This window comes from Trachurus trachurus, assembly GCF_905171665.1.
Source record: "Trachurus trachurus genome assembly, chromosome: 11".
NCBI lineage: Eukaryota > Metazoa > Chordata > Actinopteri > Carangiformes > Carangidae > Trachurus > Trachurus trachurus.
In genome coordinates this window covers 10,171,212-10,189,022 of record NC_139904.1, presented here as the reverse complement: position 1 = coordinate 10,189,022, position 17,811 = coordinate 10,171,212, and the positions used below count along the sequence as shown (strand labels likewise).

Below are 17,811 nucleotides of genomic sequence, written 5' to 3'. Positions count from 1 at the left end.
AGTGGATATTGTGTTGTGTCTTTATGTGAGTAGTTCACAGAAAATCACAGATCAATATCCAATCTGATACTGAGACTTCACTGTGATTTTTATGATAATATAATAAAGATGATTGATTATCACCCACCCCTTGAATCTCTTCACTGACACCTGTGGAACTTCACTGATCAAACAGTCATTATTGATTATCAAAACTAATCACCAGATAGCTACTTTTTGTTTTATAGGTGATCTAGCTACTAATCGATTAACGGATAATCAGCTGTGATCAGATTTGTTCCCTCACTCACTCACTCACTCAGATCAAATAGTCGGAGTCTCCGGTTGTTTCCAGGTGAACGACCAACTCGGTGAATGTTTCGGGTCTTTTTACCTGCTCAGATCTTCAGTCCGTGGTTTCCTCCAGCTGCATGGCTCCAGTGGGAGAAGAGGAAGAAGTGGGAGAACAAGACGGAGAAGAAAGAAAGAAGAAACGGGCGGATGTTTCCACAGCAACAAACCGAGCAGAGAGGAAAAGAAAAGAAGTGGGCTCGGGAAAGACCTGGATCAGTCTCGGGTCCACGCACCGGAGACTCCGTCGGTTTCCGGTGACTGTTTCCTCCGAGCAGAGGAAAAAAGAAATCCGTGTCCCGTTAATGTCCCAGGTTTCACTGTCGGTGCTGCAGCTGCGGTCTGTGAATGTGTGTGTGTGTGTGTCCACTAACCGAGAGGCACAGCGGGCACGCGCACTCAGCAGGGACACACACTTTGTTTTGCGCGCGTGTGGTGCAAGAGGGCACGAGGGCAGCAGAGTCCTGATGATGCTGACTGTGCGGAGGGGAGATTCAATTACCGTGATGAGGAGGAGTGTGGGGGGGGGGGGGGGGGGGGGGGGGCAACGTGCACTTCACTTCTAGCATATCAGAGTAGGAATCAGAAAACACGAACGTGCACGCGCCTGGAAATCAATAATCAATCGGCTGTTTAATTAGGGATACTGTTAAAAAAGGGGGCGGACACTTTCTAATAACACCCTGGTCCCCGAGGGGCCCCCTGGTGGCCATGAACACCCTGACACCTGCATGTTGATCAATGAACTATTTATTAGCCTGTATCAATAAATACTAATAATTATAATAAATCATTACAGTCATTTTAATTAGATTTATTTTCTTGTGAGTGATAGTGATAGTTTATAACATCTTCCATCACTTTGTGTTCTGGACTCGAATCTTGAGTCTGTTTTATTTATTGTGTCATTGTTGTGTTACAGTTGTAGTATCACAGTGTGTCTCTCTCCTTGATGAAACTGAGTCTGGTTTCATTTCTTCCTCTTCCATTGTTCTGTCAGGTTTTTTTTCTTCCTCCCAATTAGAGCTGCTATTTTAGTCTGTGTGTGTGTGTGTGTGTGTGTGTGTGTGTGTGTGTGTGTGTGTGTGTGTGTGTGTGTGTGTGTGTGTGTGTGTGTGTGTGTGTGTGTGAGGTCGAAAGCTGCAGTTGAGTAAAGGACCTTAGGTTGAGTCTGTTATTGTGTTCTTCAAAACATCACGAGACCTTATTGTGTATCTGCACATTATGCTATGTATTATTATTATAATTATTATTATATAACAACCATATTTCCTCGGTGTCCGGCTGAGATGACCTCACATTTATTTGCTGGACCGAAGACAAAAGAATTTAAAAAATGTCAGTGAAACTATGACTTCACACTCAACATTCATAATATGTTACTGTTTAATAATGACTGAAGTGTTTATTGTTAAACCTCGACCTTCAGCTTCAGTCTGAACTCACCAGCTTTGACCTGATCGTGAAGACTTTGTTGTAAATAAAGCGTTTCATATTATAAATAAAGTTTTTTGTGTCACTGTTTTCACTCTTGACATTACAATAAAATGAGCAAACACACACACACACACACACTGATTGTGATGCCACGACTTTTAATGTGATGTCAGAATCAGTGTGTGTGTGTGTGTCTATGTGGTCAAGTAGTTAATGGACAGCACACACATGACCCAGCGTGTGTGTGTGTGTGTGTGTGTGTGTGTGTGTGTGTGTGTGTGTGTGTGTGTGTGTGTGTGTGTGTGTGTGTGTGTGTGTGTGTTTTAACAGGATACACCCGGCCGAACCAGGAAATCACTTAGTAACACACAAACACAAACGCTCCCTCTTTGTACCTCTTCCTGGAAATGATCACCACCCACCCACCTACACACACACACACACACACACACACACACACACACACACACACACACACACACACACACACACACACACACACACACACACACACACACACACACACACACACACACACACACACACACACACACACACACACTCCCTCTCTTCCTCCCACACTCTCCTGTTAATGAAAACACTCTTGGATGTTTCTTTCTCATCTGAGGGAAAATGTTGAACAAACTGACCAGAAAGTTTCGCTGCAGTCTGCAATGATGTCACCAACAAGCCCCGCCCACTTTACCTGTCCCACTGACGATGAGTCGGCAGAAACACTGGCTCCTGGTTGGATCCTTGAATCTGAGAAGAAAAAAGACAAATGGAGAAAAAAAAAAAACTCATCTTTGTCTTGCTTATATATTCAGATTCATGTAACGTGTCAGATAATTGACCTGCCACTTTTGCACTTTAAAGGACCTTACATACATATTTAAAATTTTGTATATATGATATATTTTGGCAGCTATTTTATTCTTTAATGTCATTTATCTATGTTACTTATTGATGTTCACCTTAATTTTTGTCTGTCATTCCCTAAAAGCACTTGCAGTGAGGTTGTTTGTTCCTTTATTCTGTTTTTTGCTTTTTCTTGTTTGTTTGCTTTTTAAAGTGATTTTGTGTTTGTGTCTTTATGCCTTTTATCTTAATCTTAAAGGGACAACGAGGAGTTTTGGAAAAGTGAAGCGTTTTCACACTACATTTATGAGCCTCCGCGCGCACCGTAAAATTCTTTTGACCGGCGCAAGACAGACTCATGTTTTCATTCATCAAGAATTGAAGTCAGAGGTTCAAAGAGGTTCAGTTACCGTCGTAGTTCCGACCATAAACGGCGATTCAGCTGCGTTATTCTCATGACTCGCCGCGAAACCGAAAGTAAAAAACGCTGGTCGGCTCGACCAGCATTTCCGCCACCACTAATAATAACAAAATAACGATAGAGACAGAACGATATATTTATCGAAAATGGGCCCATTAACAAGTGTGGGTAGCGGAGATTCATCCACATTAACGTGAGACTTTTTTATAACCGAATAGAAACTCCTCGTTGTCCCTTTAAAGGTGTACAGAAATGGCCGTTTGTCCTGTTTGTCGCGCCGAGTTGTCACAAGCTGCAACACGAGTTTACCCGAGTAAGGAAAACGAATTTGATTGGTCGTTATCGAGCGGGCGGGATATTCAAAGCTTGGGGCGAGCCCGAGCTCCGTGTGTGTGTGCGTGTCTCAGACGTTTGAATGACGGATGACGGATCCAATATCAGTGGCTGGTGAATCGTGTACAGGCTGACGTATAATCCGTGCGCCTGCATTATCCAATGCGAAAAAAAAAATACACACTTTCAGCCCGGATTTACTCAAAAATAGAATTTTGCACAAAGTTTGGCCTACAACGTCTGAAAGATGAGTTATTACATTAATTTTATGACCCAAAGTGGGCTCAAATTCAATTTTCTTTTCTGTACACCTTTAAACCTATTTAATGTCTCAATGTAAAGCACTTTGGCTTCCCCTGTGGTTTTTTAAATGTGCTTGATAAATAAAGTTGATTGATTGATTGATTGATTGATTGATTGATTGATTGATTGATTGATTGATTGATTGATTGATTGATGTTTTCTTTTTCGTTTTTGCCTTATATTGACTTATTCCTTTAAAATTCTTTTAAAACATTTTAACTCTTTTAACTCAGTTTGACTCCTGAGAAAATTCCTATTGTACCCAGCTTCTCTGTGCACAAAATGGCAAAATAAAGTTCTTGAATCTTCAGACCCAACATTGTCTTTGGTTTTTTAAGTCCTCGTAGTCGTTCATGGTGGTTCATGGTGGTCTGTTTCATCCTTTCAGGTTCTGGTCTCGTGATCAGGTGTTTACCGCCCACGGTGAAACTCCTCTATGTGAAGCTGGATGGATCGGATTAGATGAAAAACTGGTATCGGTCACCTACCTCATTTCCTGATGCTCCAACCTCCTCCCGTTTAAACCAGCAGAGCATCTGGAAGAAAAAAAAATATATATATACGTATGCATATATATAAACAATAGAAATCAGTCTTCTGCAACTTTACTGAACTATAAGATCATATTTATTGAAATGAAGTTACTAAAAATAGTTTTCAAACTTAAAATCTACGCTGGGACATATGTTTATCTCACCCGAGTATCTTTGTGCAGGGAGTCGACCTCTGCTCTGACTGCAGCCTCCAGCATTACATGATCGTTGCCTGAGATTCCTCCTTAATTATAGGAACCTGTGTAGATTGAGCTCCTCTCCACAGGACTGAATCTGATTGGACAGAGAACTCAGGTCTGTTTCAGGTCTCTCCTTGATTTCATTGAAGATTGGTGTGTGAACTGTGTGTCCTGTCCTCCTCGGGTCCTTAAACTTGGGCTTCGTGCTGTTTAAGGTCTGAAATGAAACTTCACCCCCTTACCTGCCGCTCTTCTTCTACCTGGAGGATGAAACCAGCTTTAATTACATCTCTCAGAGTTACAGAGATGTAATTAGTGTTAATTACATCATACGTGTCTTTCTCTCTGTCAATATGAGTCTGCCCAAATGTGAATTATGTCTTTGTCTTTCTCTCTGTTTAGTGTGAATGGTGGCAGTCCCAAAGAAAGTTTATAATTATTACACTAACACAGGTTTCAATGGTTGCCAGTTCAAGCAGCGACATCTAGTGGAGAAACTGTTCAGTCACTCTGTGGACATTTTCAATATTTAGTAGGCTATGTGTAAAATGAGTTGTGTACAGTCTAATTTACTGCAAACTTTTCCACTACCTAAAAGACAAGTGGCCGGTCTCTGATGTTTCCCATTCATGTTTTTAAGCAAAGACCTTGACTGTTTGTTCCTAAATATTCCCTCGTTGGTTTATTCCATTGAAGCTCACCTATAAAACACGTGACGTTGCGGGCTTTCCCATTCCCACGCCCCTAATGTGACTGCCAAACTGACCAATCACTAACCCTAACCCTAACCCTCATCTACTGTAGGTATGACTGGAAACTTTCACGTCAAGTATTTGGAAAGTTTCAATCTTGAAAAGCCCGGAGCCTAATTTAATGATCTATGGAACATAATATTAACTTGAACATTTCAAGGACAAATGAAATCAACTCAAGGCCTTTTGTGATATTTAAAGGACTCCAGGACCATTTCAAGGACCTTAAAAAACTCATTCATTGATCACAAGACTCCTTCACGTATCCCTGGGAAGTTTAAAGACCAAAAGGAACTAATTAAATGACTACTGGAAGTTATTAAAGGGCCTAAGAACCGGCAGGAAGGTTAGTACATCTGAGACCCGCCATCCCCAAGAAACAAACCTAACAACCCATAACAATAAATACATTCCTTAAGTCACTGAAGCAGAACAAACTTTTATTTAAAAAAGAACAAATGGGCCGTTTTTGGAGTGCAAAGCATTTTTCTGAACATCTCAGTAGTAGAGCAGAAAATAAAAAAAATAGGAAAATACATTTTTTAAATTATCCGAAATGGAAAAAAGTGAAAAATAAATAGGTTTTGTCTGAAACTATGAAATATTACTTAAAGGGATACGCCAACATTTTTTTTTACGTGTCTTGCCTCACTCCCGAGTCCATGACAAGCAGATAGACACCATCCTTTCGACTGTGCGTGCAGTAACAAGGGAGATAGAGCTGTATCGCCCGTAATTAGCTTAGCTCAAACGCTGGAAGTGTATCGGTAGTGTTAGCCTGCCTCCACCTAAAGTCATCAGAGAAACTCTTCAGCAACTCTAAACGGACCGATCTTCGTCTCAGAGCTGACAAAACCTTCCGGTAAGGCATCTTGTAAAGTAAAAGCACAAATTCTATCGTCATGGTTTTCTGTATGTAAAGGGCAACGGGGGTTTTATTTTGTGAAAGTAACAGGAAGTGCGTTGGTCACAAGTGTAATGAGTGTGTAATGAGTAGCGCCGAATTCGTCCGAACAAAATTGTAAACAGCTGGTATTTATTTTAAAGGGACAACGAGGAGTTTCTATTCGGTTATAAAAAAGTCTCACGTTAATGTGGATGAATCTCCGCTACCCACACTTGTTAATGGGCCCATTTTCGATAAATATATCGTTCTGTCTCTATCGTTATTTTGTTATTATTAGTGGTGGCGGAGATGCTGGTCGAGCCGACCAGCGTTTTTTACTTTCGGTTTCGCAACGAGTCATGAGAATAACGCAGCTGAATCGCCGTTTATGGTCGGAACTAAGACGGTATGTGATCGTCTTCGAACCTCTGACTTTAATTCTTGATGAATGAAAACATGAGTCCGTCTTGCGCCGGTCAAAAGAATTTTACGGTGCGCGCGGAGGCTCATAAATGTAGTGTGAAAACGCTTCGCTTTTCCAAAACTCCTCGTTGTCCCTTTAAGTATATATTTTTGGCTTTTTTGCCTTTATTTTGATAGCACATAGTAGAGATAGACAGGAAAGGGCTGCCCGATGCGGGATTCGAACCGGAGCCGCCTGCGGTGAGGACTGTAGCCTCTACATGGGGCGGCCGCTTTAACCACTGCGCCACGCACCGCCCCAGCAGCTGGTATTTAGACAAATTAACAACACACTGTGTAATGTTTGAAATGTTGATAAAGTGATATATTTACAGAGTTTAGAGCAAAAATGAAATCAGCTTCTGACAGCTGATTTCGGCTCAGGTAGGAGGCAGGCTAACACTACCCATACACTTCCAGCATTTGAGCTAAGCTAATTACGGGCGATACGGCTCCATCTCCCTTGTTACTGCACGCACAGTCGAAAGGATGGTGTCTATCTGCTGGTCATGGACTCGGGAGTGAGGCAAGACACGAAAAATAAATGTTGGCGTATCCCTTTAAAGGTTATAGACACATTTGCTGTGTTGGATTTTGTTTTTCCACTGCTGACGATTGAAGGACCATCACAGCAGATTTCTGTCCGTCACTTTGCCAGTTCAACAAACCCAGCTGCTGGTTCGTAGAAACACGAGTCCGAGTTTAATCTACAGCTGCATCAACTCCGGCTGACGACCGTCCGCCCTCCTGATCGGCTCTTTGCTCGTCTGGACGTCCAGGTGGACCTTCATGTGGACGTCTCTGGAGCGTTTCTCCTGGTAGCTCTTCCCGCAGACCCTGCAGCTGTAGGGTTTCTCCCCGGTGTGGGTCAGCAGGTGTTTCTTCAGGTCGTTCTTGGTGACGAAGGCCTTGCTGCACACGTGGCAGCTGAACGCCCGCTCCTTCTTGTGGAAGCGGATGTGCGTCTCCAGGTATCCTTTGGTGCTGAAGCTCTTGTTGCAGAAGCTGCAGCTGAACGGCTTCTCCCCGGTGTGGGTCAACATGTGAGCGTTCAGCCCTCCCATCTGCCTGAAGGCTTTCCCGCAGACGCGACACTCGAACGGCTTCTCGCCCGTGTGGATCCTCCTGTGGACCTCCAGCACGTGCACCGACGCCAGGCTCTTCCCGCAGGTCTCGCAGGGAACTCGCTGCGTCGGTCTGCCCCCGGTGTGGTTCCTGATGTGCGTCGTCAGAGAACTGTTATCGGTGAACGTCTTCCCGCAGAACTCGCAGATGTACGGCCTCTCGCCGCTGTGGATCCGCTTGTGGCGCCGCAGAGCGCTGAGCCTCGGGAAAGACTTACCGCAGATGCTGCACTGGTACGGTTTCACGCCGGTGTGACTCCGCATGTGCGTCTCGATGTTCTGGAAGGTGTTGCCGCAGATGTGGCAGATTTTACCGGCGTCTCTGTGCTTCTGCAGGTGAGCCGCCAGGGACTCTGACGGCGGCAGACTCTCGCCACAGACGGCACATACGGACTCGGCGGAGTGGCTCTTTGCGTGTTTCCTCAAACCGCCTTTACTCTGAAAAGACTCGGCGCAGACCTTACAGCAGTGAGTCAACGCCTCGGTGGCATCACACCTCAGGTCCTCGGGGTCCGCCGGAGGCTCGAGGTCCTCGTCGTCGTGGATCTCCCCCTCGTTGGTCTCCGCGACGGCCTTCCCGCTGTGGATCTTCTTGTGGCGTCTCAGAGATCCGGGTCGGGGGAAACGTTTCTTGCAGATGTCGCAGACGTACGGTTTGACCCCCGTGTGGCTTCGCATGTGCGTCTCCATGTTCTGGAAACTCTTCCCGCAGATCCTGCAGACCCCGCTGGTCTCTCTGTGAGACTGCAGGTGAGACGGCAGATCGCCGGGCGAGTCCACCCGCTGCCCGCAGACGCCACAGACGCTCTGAGAGCCCCGGCAGTGCGTCTCGGCGTGTTTCCTCAAGAAGCCTTGGCTGTGGAACGAGTCGCCGCAGACTTTGCAGCAGTGCGAGACCGACTGAGGCTTCGGCCCTCTGTCTCTCTTACCCTCCTCGCCCTCGTTGTCTTCGCTCTGGTCTCCGTCGTCCTCTCCTCCGTCTTCGTGGACCTTCAGGTGCTCCTGGAGCGCAGGCCGCTGGTTGAAGGACGCTCCGCAGATCGGGCAGACGTTGGCGCTCTTCCTCCTGCTGTGGATCATCTTGTGCCTCCTCAGCGCTCCGGGTCGGGGGAACCTCTTGCTGCAGATGTTGCACCTGAAGGGTTTGACTCCCGTGTGGCTCCTCATGTGCGTCTCCACGTTCTGAAACGTTTTGCCGCAGATGCGACACGTCCCACCGCCGCCGCCGCCGCCGCCGTTGTTGCCACCGACGGTTTCTCTGTGAGAGCCGAGATGGTCCGACAAGCTCTCCGACGACTCCAAACCTTCTCCACAGACTCCACAGAGACATTCGGGGTTGTCTGCGTGAGTCTCCGCATGTTTCACCAGATTCCCTTTGTGGCGGAAGGTTTTTCTACAGATGAAACAGCGGTGAGTCGCCGGCCCGTCCAGTGACGCTGCCGGCCGTCTCCTCGCCCCGGACCGCTGTCCTCTACCGGCCCCCGTCCTCTTAGCGTCTTTATCACTGGAGCTGTCGCTGTGATCGCCATCGCTGTCGTTGCTGTAGTTGCTTTCGGCTGCGGAGAAATCTGAGGAGGCGGAGCTGGGCCGGGCGGCGGGCAGGAGGAGGAGAGGGGAGGGCTCGGCCTCCGGTGGCGAGGTCTGAATTTCATCAGCGTCCTTATCACTGGAGCCGTCGCCGTAATCGCCATCGCTGTCGATGCTTTCGACTGCGGAGATGTAAGAGGTGGGAGAGCTGGGCCGGGCGGCGGGGGGGAGGAGGAGGGTGGGCTTGGACTCAGGTTGTGAGGACTGAAACTGTTCGGTGCTGCATCTTCTGAGATCGTACAAGCGAACAGAGTCTGAAAGGCAAATAAAAATGTACATAAATTTTAATGAAGATGAACGATCAATCATTTAATTAATCCCTAAGTATCCGACAGTGGCTGCACACTGAGAAAGGATAACTGTATTTCATAATAAAAGACATGTTTTACCTGCAGGTTGAAGGTGAATTAGTTTCAAACAAGTGCAGAATAAAACACAGAGACGTCTGTACAGGTCACTCTCACACTGCTGTAACACAGGAGTTATTGAAGCATCATTGATGCCTGTTGTTGAGTGTTTGCTTCATGTGTCGTAATGTTACATAATACATTATTATTTCATAGCGTGGTGAATGTGCAGGTCACAAATTCTTCACTAGAGCATTTTGGCATTGTTGGATTGTGTACTTGACGAGTTTTGAGGGAAAGGCGAAAGTACTGAATACTGATCGAAAGTACTGATCCCGTGGCTCTCAAAACAACATGCACCGATAATTAAAGGTAATGAATTTACTGCTATGACTATAGGGATTATGGCAACATGCGAATTTGCCAAATGTTGAACTATCCCTTTAAATGTTTTTACCTCACAGTTCAAAGTTTTCTTTATTTGTCTCCCTTGTGAGAAATTAGTCTCAGAAATATAAGGCCATATAGAAAAAGATAAAAGGTCAGAATAAAAACCTGTGGTAAACATAAATAGAAGGCTACAACAATGTATTTAAAATGCATTATGATATAAGGATATAATGCATACTATGCCACAAAAAAACTGGATGGGTGATGAAGTGTGTGTGTGTGTGTGTGTGTGTGTGTGTGTGTGTGTGTGAGGTCGAAAGCTGCAGTTGAGTAAAGGACCTTAGGTTGAATCTGTTATTGTGTTCTTCACATTATGTTATTGTTACTTTTCATTCATGGTGTACATATTGCGCAACCTTGTGAAGAATGCAACGCTGCAAGTCCGGTTAACAGCTGTTGTAAAGGCAAGGCAAGGCAAGGCATCTTTATTTATATAGCGCATTTCATACCAAGGCAACTCAATGTGCTTTACATAAAGACATGAAGACAAAACATTAAAAAAAAAAGAAGAAGCATAAGACAGAATAAAAACAAACAAAACACTAAAAACAGAGTTAAAAGCAAGAGCAAATAAAAGTAAAAGAAAAGAAAAAAAGATAATCACCTGTTCTGATGTGGATCTAGACGGTTTGTTTGATTCTTTATTGATCATTAAAACTCTATTCCTGATTAAAAACATCACAGTTGCTGATAAATACAAACTTTTAACTCCAGCTGTCAGAGGGCCCTTCACCCTCTCACCCAGGTAACGCTGTTTGACCTCTGGTTACCTAGCAACAGTCTGAGCGGTAATGTGGCTCCAACATGGCGCTGGTCTGTGGAGCAGTTGCAGCCAGTTGCAGCCAGGTGATGATAATAATAACAATAACTCACCTGTCCGCTTCAGTCGCACCTCCGGGCTCAGCAGCGCGTCCAGCAGCCGGCCCTGTCGCTCCAGCTGCCGCCGGTACTCCTCCACCTCCCGCTCCAGTAAACCCACGATCCGCTCCGCCGCCGCCGCCAGCCGCTTGCTGAGGAGCCGCCGCAGCAGGAGGAGCAGGCGGCCTCCGGACCCGGACCCGGACTCGGACCGGGACCGAGAGCCGCTGCCGTGCTGCTGCTCCAGCAGCTCCAGCACCTCCTCCCCGAGCCACCGCAGCTGCTCCGACACCGCCTCCGTCAGGGCTTCGCTGAGAGCCATGATCCCCGTTCAGAGCGCTGTCCCCCGGCCGCAGGAAGGAAAACAACCCGGTCCTGGTCCGGGTCACCGGTTCTCACTGTGGGGAGGAGGAGCCCGAGTCTGACCCCTGCTGGACCGGAGGATAGATACTACACTGATCATACCAGGGAGAGTGATGCTATCTATCAGTGTTGGCAGGGCCGCCCCTGGCCAAATTGGGGCCCTTAGCAAAATTTTATTTGGAGGCCCTCCCCTGGCTGACGTCAATAGTTACAAAATGACTGTATAATGATATGCCATTTCATTTGACAACATTTATTACTAAGAACAAACCAAATAAAAATAGCTTCGGACCTGGGGCGGTGTTTGGCTCAGTTGGTAGAGCACCCGCCTCATGTGTTGAGGCTGTAGTCCTCGCTGCAGGCGGCCCCGGTTCGAGTCCCGTAACTGAGTTAATTACTGAATTAGCCTAATACATTATAAAAATAACTAATTATCAGGAAAAATAACTATTGTGTTACATTTTTATAAAATGTTCAAATATGTCAATTTACTTGCCCCTCCCTGCGGAGGGATACTGAGTGAGGTGATTTGTTCCAGAAAAACAGATTTTTTCTGATAAGTTGATGGACTGAATAAATTGTGTATATAACGTACACTTTAACAGGTATATTATTTTGTGACAGGGCTTCGGTGCATTTTTTTGTCAGTAACGATAACGGCGTTATAACGGGAAACAGTATCTTTCTGGATTACTCATTAGAGACTAGTGCCGTTAGTAACGCCGTCATTTTGTAAAACTGTTATTCCCATCACTGTACAATATAGCCTACTAATCATATATTAAATTCATGTAGCCTATACAGCAGTTTCAAAGTAGGAATAACTTTTGAATAAAATTAAAATGACAGAGCTCATATTCATCCACCAGAGCTGCTGTTCTGTCAGTGAGGAGCTGGTTTTAGATAAAATGACAGGTTCACAGTTTGATATAGAAACATAAAATAAAGGAAATGGAGAAACAAGTATCTCTGTTATTGGAAACAAAGTTATAAAAGTCTGACCTCAGCAGGTGTAAGGCAGAAAAGGCTGATCAGTCAGAAACTACGAGGAGATATTTTCCACATCTGAGCAGATTAAGACAAATGACGACTCTCATCATCCTTACAAGTAAAAGTCAGAGTCAGAATCAGAAACTCTTTATTTATTTTGAAGACAGTGACTGATGTTTTTATATTTAATTGATGGAGGCTGAAAAATGAAAGAACTTTTGGCTCCAAACAGAAACTGTGAGCCTCACATTCATCTGATCGGACGGTTCAATCGACCTTTCTTCACCTTCACGCCGACGTTCTTTTAAAGTTCGTCTTTGGGGAAACAGTTTTCTTGTCTTTGACAAAAATAAAGAACAAGTCGTGTTTTGATTTCTTGCCACAATCCTGTGTCGATATCAGTCCGTGAGAGACTCGTAACAAGGCGTAACATGTACAGGAACTCAGATGAGGATCTCTCCTGACCTGTCCTCACTAATTAATGAATATTTAAACCACTGCAAACAGCTGGTGACTCCCAACACAGGGACAGGGACTTGGTCATTGCCTGGGACGACAAGTCTCTGTCTATGGACTCGTAAATACGTTTGAAAATACGTTTGAAAATAGGAGGCGATGACCTAGAAGAAATGAGATGATCCACTCTGGACTGAAAGCACTGAGGACAACAGATATTTACTGTCAACTTTTACAACCAGACAGTTTATGAAACTTGTTACTATTGACACATTTCAGTGTGAACCAAAACAGAGATTATTTTAGAACTGATGAATAAAGTTTAACACTGTTGGTTTAAGTCCAGACGTGCGTGTGTTAAAGGGATAGTTCAACATGTTTGGCAAATTCTCCTTTCACCATAATCCCTATAGTCGTAGCAGTAGGTCCGTTGCCTTTAATTATCGGTGCATGTTGTTTTGAGATCAGTGGGGCAGAGACGTGAGCTGCTCAGTGAACACAATGGAGGTGAACGGTACAGGTCCCCTGTCCCTCATCAAACTCATCAAATACACAATCCAACAACTCCAAAACGCTCTGGTGGACAAGTGGTGGTCCGCCCAGCAGCCGTGTCTGGGATGTAGATCAGGGGGGGCTACGCATTTGCCTCGAAAACAACTCTGTCTCATAATGTTACATGATTATTTCATAGTGTGGTGAATGTGCAGGTCACAACTTGTCCTCCAGAGCGTTTTGGAGTTGTTGGATTGTGTATTTGATGAGTTCGATGAGGGACAGGGGACCTGTACCGTTCACCTCCATTGTGTTCACTGAGCAGCTCACGTCTCTGCCCCGCTGATCTCAAAACAGCATGCACCGATAATTAAAGGTAACGAACCTACTGCTACGACTATAGGGATTATGGCGAAAGGAGAATTTGCCAAAATGTTGAACTTTTCCTTTAACAGTCTCTAACACCGATCCTCTACAGCTGAAGGAGTCCAGTGTAGAAACTCTCGATCCTCTGCTGCTCCGAGTCCTGGTCCAGCTCCCTTCCGGGCTCTTCGCCCTCCGCCGTGTGAACTTTGAGGTGTCCGTTGAGCGACCTTTTGGCCTGGAAGCTCTTTCCACAGACCCTGCAGCTGTACGGTTTCTCTCCGGTGTGGATCAGCAAATGTCTCTTCAGATCCACGTCCTGCATGAAGCCTTTCCCGCAGACCTGACACAGGAAGCGCCTCTCCTTGTTGTGGAAGCGGACGTGCGTGTCCAGAGTCTGTTTCTGGGTGAAGCCCTTCCCGCAGATGCTGCAGGAAAACGCTCGCTCGCCCGTGTGAATCTTCAGGTGCGTCTTCAGGTTGCCGGTTTGGTTGAAGGTCTTACCGCAGAACCGGCAGACGTACGGTCTCTCTCCGGTGTGGATCCGCATGTGCATCTCAAGCGCCGCGTGAGCCGGGAAGCCCTTCCCGCAGATGTCGCACGTGTTGCTGGCCTCGCGGTGGGAGCGCAGGTGAGCGGCGAGGCTGGCGGCGGACTCGAACTGGTTTCCGCAGAGTCCGCAGCAGCGGTCCGGGTCCTGCAGGTGAGTCTCCACGTGTTTCATCAAGAGGATCTTTCTGTGGAACGTTTCCCCGCACGCTTTGCAGGTGTAGGAAGGCACTTGGGTGCGAAATCTCTTTGGTTTGTGGGCGGCGTCCGCGTGATGAGTCGCCATGTGTCGTTTCAGGCCGTGGTGCTTCTTGAACTCCTGCCCGCAGATGCTGCATTTACGCGCGGCCTCGCTGCTGTGCTCCTTCGCGTGTCGCTCCAACGAGGTCATGTGACAGAAGGCCCGGCTGCACTGTTTGCATTTGAACGGTTTCTCTGTGGCGTGGACGCGCATGTGCGACGTGAGGTTTCCCTTCTGGCTGAACTTCTTGCCGCAGACGTCGCAGCTGTACGGTTTCTCTCCCGTGTGCAGCCGGACGTGCAGCTCCTGCGCCAGGATGGACTGGAAGACCTTCCCGCAGAAGGCGCAGGTTTTACACTTCTCCTGGTGAACCCGCAGGTGAGCGGACAGGTCGTCCAGCGAGTCCAAACGCTCGCCGCAGTAGCCGCAGCGGCAGTCCGGGTCCTTGGCGCAGGCCTGCAGGACGTGTTTGAGCAGGTAGCCTTTCCCCTGCAGCGCTCGTCCGCAGACGGAACAGTTGAAGCTCTGAGCCGGAGTCGACCGCTTCCGTTTGTTCCTGACAACGAACGTCGGTTTCTGAAGCGGCGGCCGTCCTCTTTTCTTTTTCTTCGGCGAGAGTCTGGGAGTCGGTTTCGGTTCCGCCCAGTCGCTGTCCGGGTCGTCCCGTTCGCTGTTGACGACAGAGTTGCTTGGTGAGACGGGGAGACTGTACGCGGGGGAGGGGCAGCGAGGCGTGGCCGGGCAGGACCCCTCGCTGTCCGCTGCTTCGTATTCAGACTGGTTCAGGTCCTCGGCGTCCGGAGGCAGGAGGTCGGTCTGGGTCTGGTTCTGGTTCTCCGAGTGCAGCAGCTCTGAGGAGACAGGACACCGGATCAGCACTGACACGCCTGACGACCTGAGCGTCTGAGGTCACAGCCTTGTACCGCTGCATCTCAATAAACTAGAATATCACGGAAAAGTCCATTTACAGTAGTTTAAGTCAAACAGCCCCAACCAAGTATTGAGTGCATAGAAATGGATTTACTTTTCAGAAGGACAACATTTCCTTATTTAAAATGCTTTTTCTAATTGGTATTTTGTGATATTCAATTTTTTTTGGATACTGAATTTTAGGTTCTAATTTAAGCCATAATCATTACAAAATAAATAAATAAGTGAAATGTTTCATTCTGTGTGTAATGGATCTATAATGTGTTAGTTTCACTTTTAACAGAATTACTGACATAAATAAACCTTTCCATGATATTGTAATTTATTGAGATGCACGGTTCATGAAATATTTAATTCGCCGATGCATCTAATTATCAGCATCTTGTGTTATTTTACTTTTATACACCCACATTTTGGAAGGTGTCGGCCCTACGGCGCCTGTGGTTGGCTCTGACCTCACTCTCTCTCTCTGAGCCAGGGGCGTTTCTAGACACTCTGGAGGCCCCAGGTAAGAGGCACCTTGGAGGCCCCCCACCACCAACCGTGGACACAAACATCAACCGTTAATCAATCCAAATATCCCAAACCATTGATGATTTTTTTTGGCACAATGTTCTGTGTACACAGCCATTGTCACCAATGTCAGCCGTCTTTGGGGGGCTCAGAGCCAGGGTCTGAGCCTTTAATAACTGATTACAACCAGGACCAATATTATATTGTAAGAGAGGAGGATTTAAAGCAGAAGTAATCGCTTACTTCTGCTTTAAATCCTCCTCTCTTACAATATAATATCCGGTCGTTTTGGCTAATGCTGCGTTCCAGGCCGGCTTTTGAAACCGTAAGTTACAGCTTCAAGTCACGACTTACGACTTTGTAGCGTTCCAGGCAACCCACTCGTGTTTTTCCTTCCTGTTGCACCTGTTTTACCTGTGAAAGTCACTATAACGGCCACTCGTAACTTCCGACCCATGAACTCGTACCAGATCAAACTGGTACGACTTCACAGGTCGGAAAAACACAAATTACGGGTTGCCTTGAACGCACCATAACCTCTTGTCAGCCGATGGAGTTAGCAGCCCCCGCCCTCGTCATGGATCTATTGGTATAGATATAACTATTTAAGACTTATATTAACACAAAAATATCGCTTACTTCTGCTTTAAGGATGGAGAAGAACTGCATGGGTTTTTTTTTCTTTAAATGTTGGTTTAGAAAACAGAAAATCACCCAGGGCTCCAGACTGTCCATAAATGGGGGCATTTTGCCCCTAAAATTTGAAACAGTGCAAGTAAATTTTTCATCTACTTGCTGCATGTGAAACCGGTAAATTATTTGTATGTTTTTATAACATTGGTGAAATGTGGCAGGGGCGACTCAAAGAATCTGGTATCTGTCATTACAGGTGTGTGAATATTTTCTTTGCAAGTTGATTTAGGCCTACGGTGGGTGGGTGCCCCTAGACGTGCCAGAGGAAAATATTAAACTCCCTCTCCCGCGACCCTTTTTGGTTATTTTAAAACATTCTCTGTGGTCTTTAAATTGTGATTATGAGGTTTTTAGCCAGGTGAGCTATACCTGTTATACCTTGACAGCTACACCGAGCTGTCAAGCCTTTCACCTCTGAGCCAGATGCAGAGCGGGGCGGGAGCTTGTAGCACTAGTGCCCTCCCCTGGGGTTGTGACGCGTCAGCTCCAGTCTCCCTGAAACTGCCAGTTTGCGTCTGCCATTGGTTCACAGCAATTTGAAGGCAGAAAAACTCAGAAATGCAATTTTGCACTTCCTTTTCTGCTGATATGTCCTCTAACATAAGAAAAATGCCACAGGAACATGTGAAAAGCACGAAAAACACGATTTTCATGGGAGGGGGTCTCTTCAATAATCTGTCACCACTTCATTCTAGTGGCTAGGGCTTTTATTTTGAAGCTATAAGCGGAAGTGTGGGGCGTCGTGTGCATGTCGGCTCCAGGTTGTCCGAGTCCAGTGAGGAGGGAGGGGGGGGGCTGACTGACTGACTGACTCACCCGCTCTGTGCAGCCTGACCTCGGGCTTCAGCACGGCATCGAGCAGCCTCCTCTGGCGGCAGATCTCCCGCTCCGACCGCTCCACTCGGTCTTCGTACTCCGCCACGGTTTCCTCCAACAGACCGACGATCTCCTCCGCCGCCGCCGCCAGCCGCTCGGTGAGCAGCGCCCTCAGCGCCGCGACCTCCGCCGCCTCTTCTCCTCTCTCCACCTGCAGCAGGAAGTCTTCGGCGGCGGCGCTGATCCGCTGGTGGACCGACACCCGCAGCAGCTGCACGGCGCACATTTTTATTTCACTGCCTTTTCTGCGCAATTTCAGCCCCGAGCGAACAAAGGGAGGCAGCGCGGAGGTAAACAGAGACACCGAGTTCCGCGTCGACGACGGGGCGCGCAGAGGAGAGCGAAGCGGCGAGAGCGAACAGCGACCACTGCTGGGCTGGAGGAGAGAGACCTACACACACACACACACACACACACTGAGGGACTGATGAGGAATACTGAAGGAAAAAGTCCCTACAATTAAA

At 46.8% G+C, this 17,811-nt stretch overlaps 3 protein-coding genes across 3 annotated transcripts in view; all 3 read right to left on the bottom strand.

The window, feature by feature from the left end:
- Positions 1 to 481, bottom strand: part of npr1a (natriuretic peptide receptor 1a) — a 50,445-nt gene extending 49,964 nt beyond the window's left edge. Inside the window, exon 1 of the mRNA XM_083982022.1 lies at positions 374 to 481. The gene's annotated coding sequence lies outside the window, so the exon portion shown is untranslated. The remainder of the gene's footprint in view (positions 1 to 373) is intronic.
- Positions 482 to 7,107: 6,626 nt separating this feature from the next.
- On the bottom strand, positions 7,108 to 11,439 carry LOC310993623 (uncharacterized protein). The gene is made up of 2 exons (XM_083982028.1): positions 10,897 to 11,439; positions 7,108 to 9,480 (listed from the first exon to the last, which is right to left on the bottom strand). Exons 1-2 carry the CDS (start codon positions 11,201 to 11,203, stop codon positions 7,223 to 7,225), a joined length of 2,565 nt encoding a protein of 854 aa, XP_083838154.1. The 5' UTR covers positions 11,204 to 11,439; the 3' UTR covers positions 7,108 to 7,222.
- A 2,184-nt stretch (positions 11,440 to 13,623) lies between these two features.
- LOC310993940 (uncharacterized protein) lies at positions 13,624 to 17,573 on the bottom strand (the record flags this gene model as incomplete). Its single annotated transcript, XM_083982424.1, has 2 exons — positions 13,624 to 15,186; positions 17,288 to 17,573. 2 exons carry the CDS (start codon positions 17,571 to 17,573, stop codon positions 13,655 to 13,657), a joined length of 1,818 nt encoding a protein of 605 aa, XP_083838550.1. The 3' UTR covers positions 13,624 to 13,654.
- Positions 17,574 to 17,811: the final 238 nt, after the last annotated feature.

Coding starts and splice junctions, on each gene's coding strand:
- LOC310993623 (XM_083982028.1), bottom strand. CDS start 11,203: ATGGCTCTCAGCGAAGCCCTGACGGAGGCGGTGTCGGAGCAGCTGCGG. Junction 9,481..10,896: donor GGTGCGACTGAAGCGGACAG/GTGAGTTATTGT, acceptor TTTGCCTTTCAG/ACTCTGTTCGCTTGTACGAT.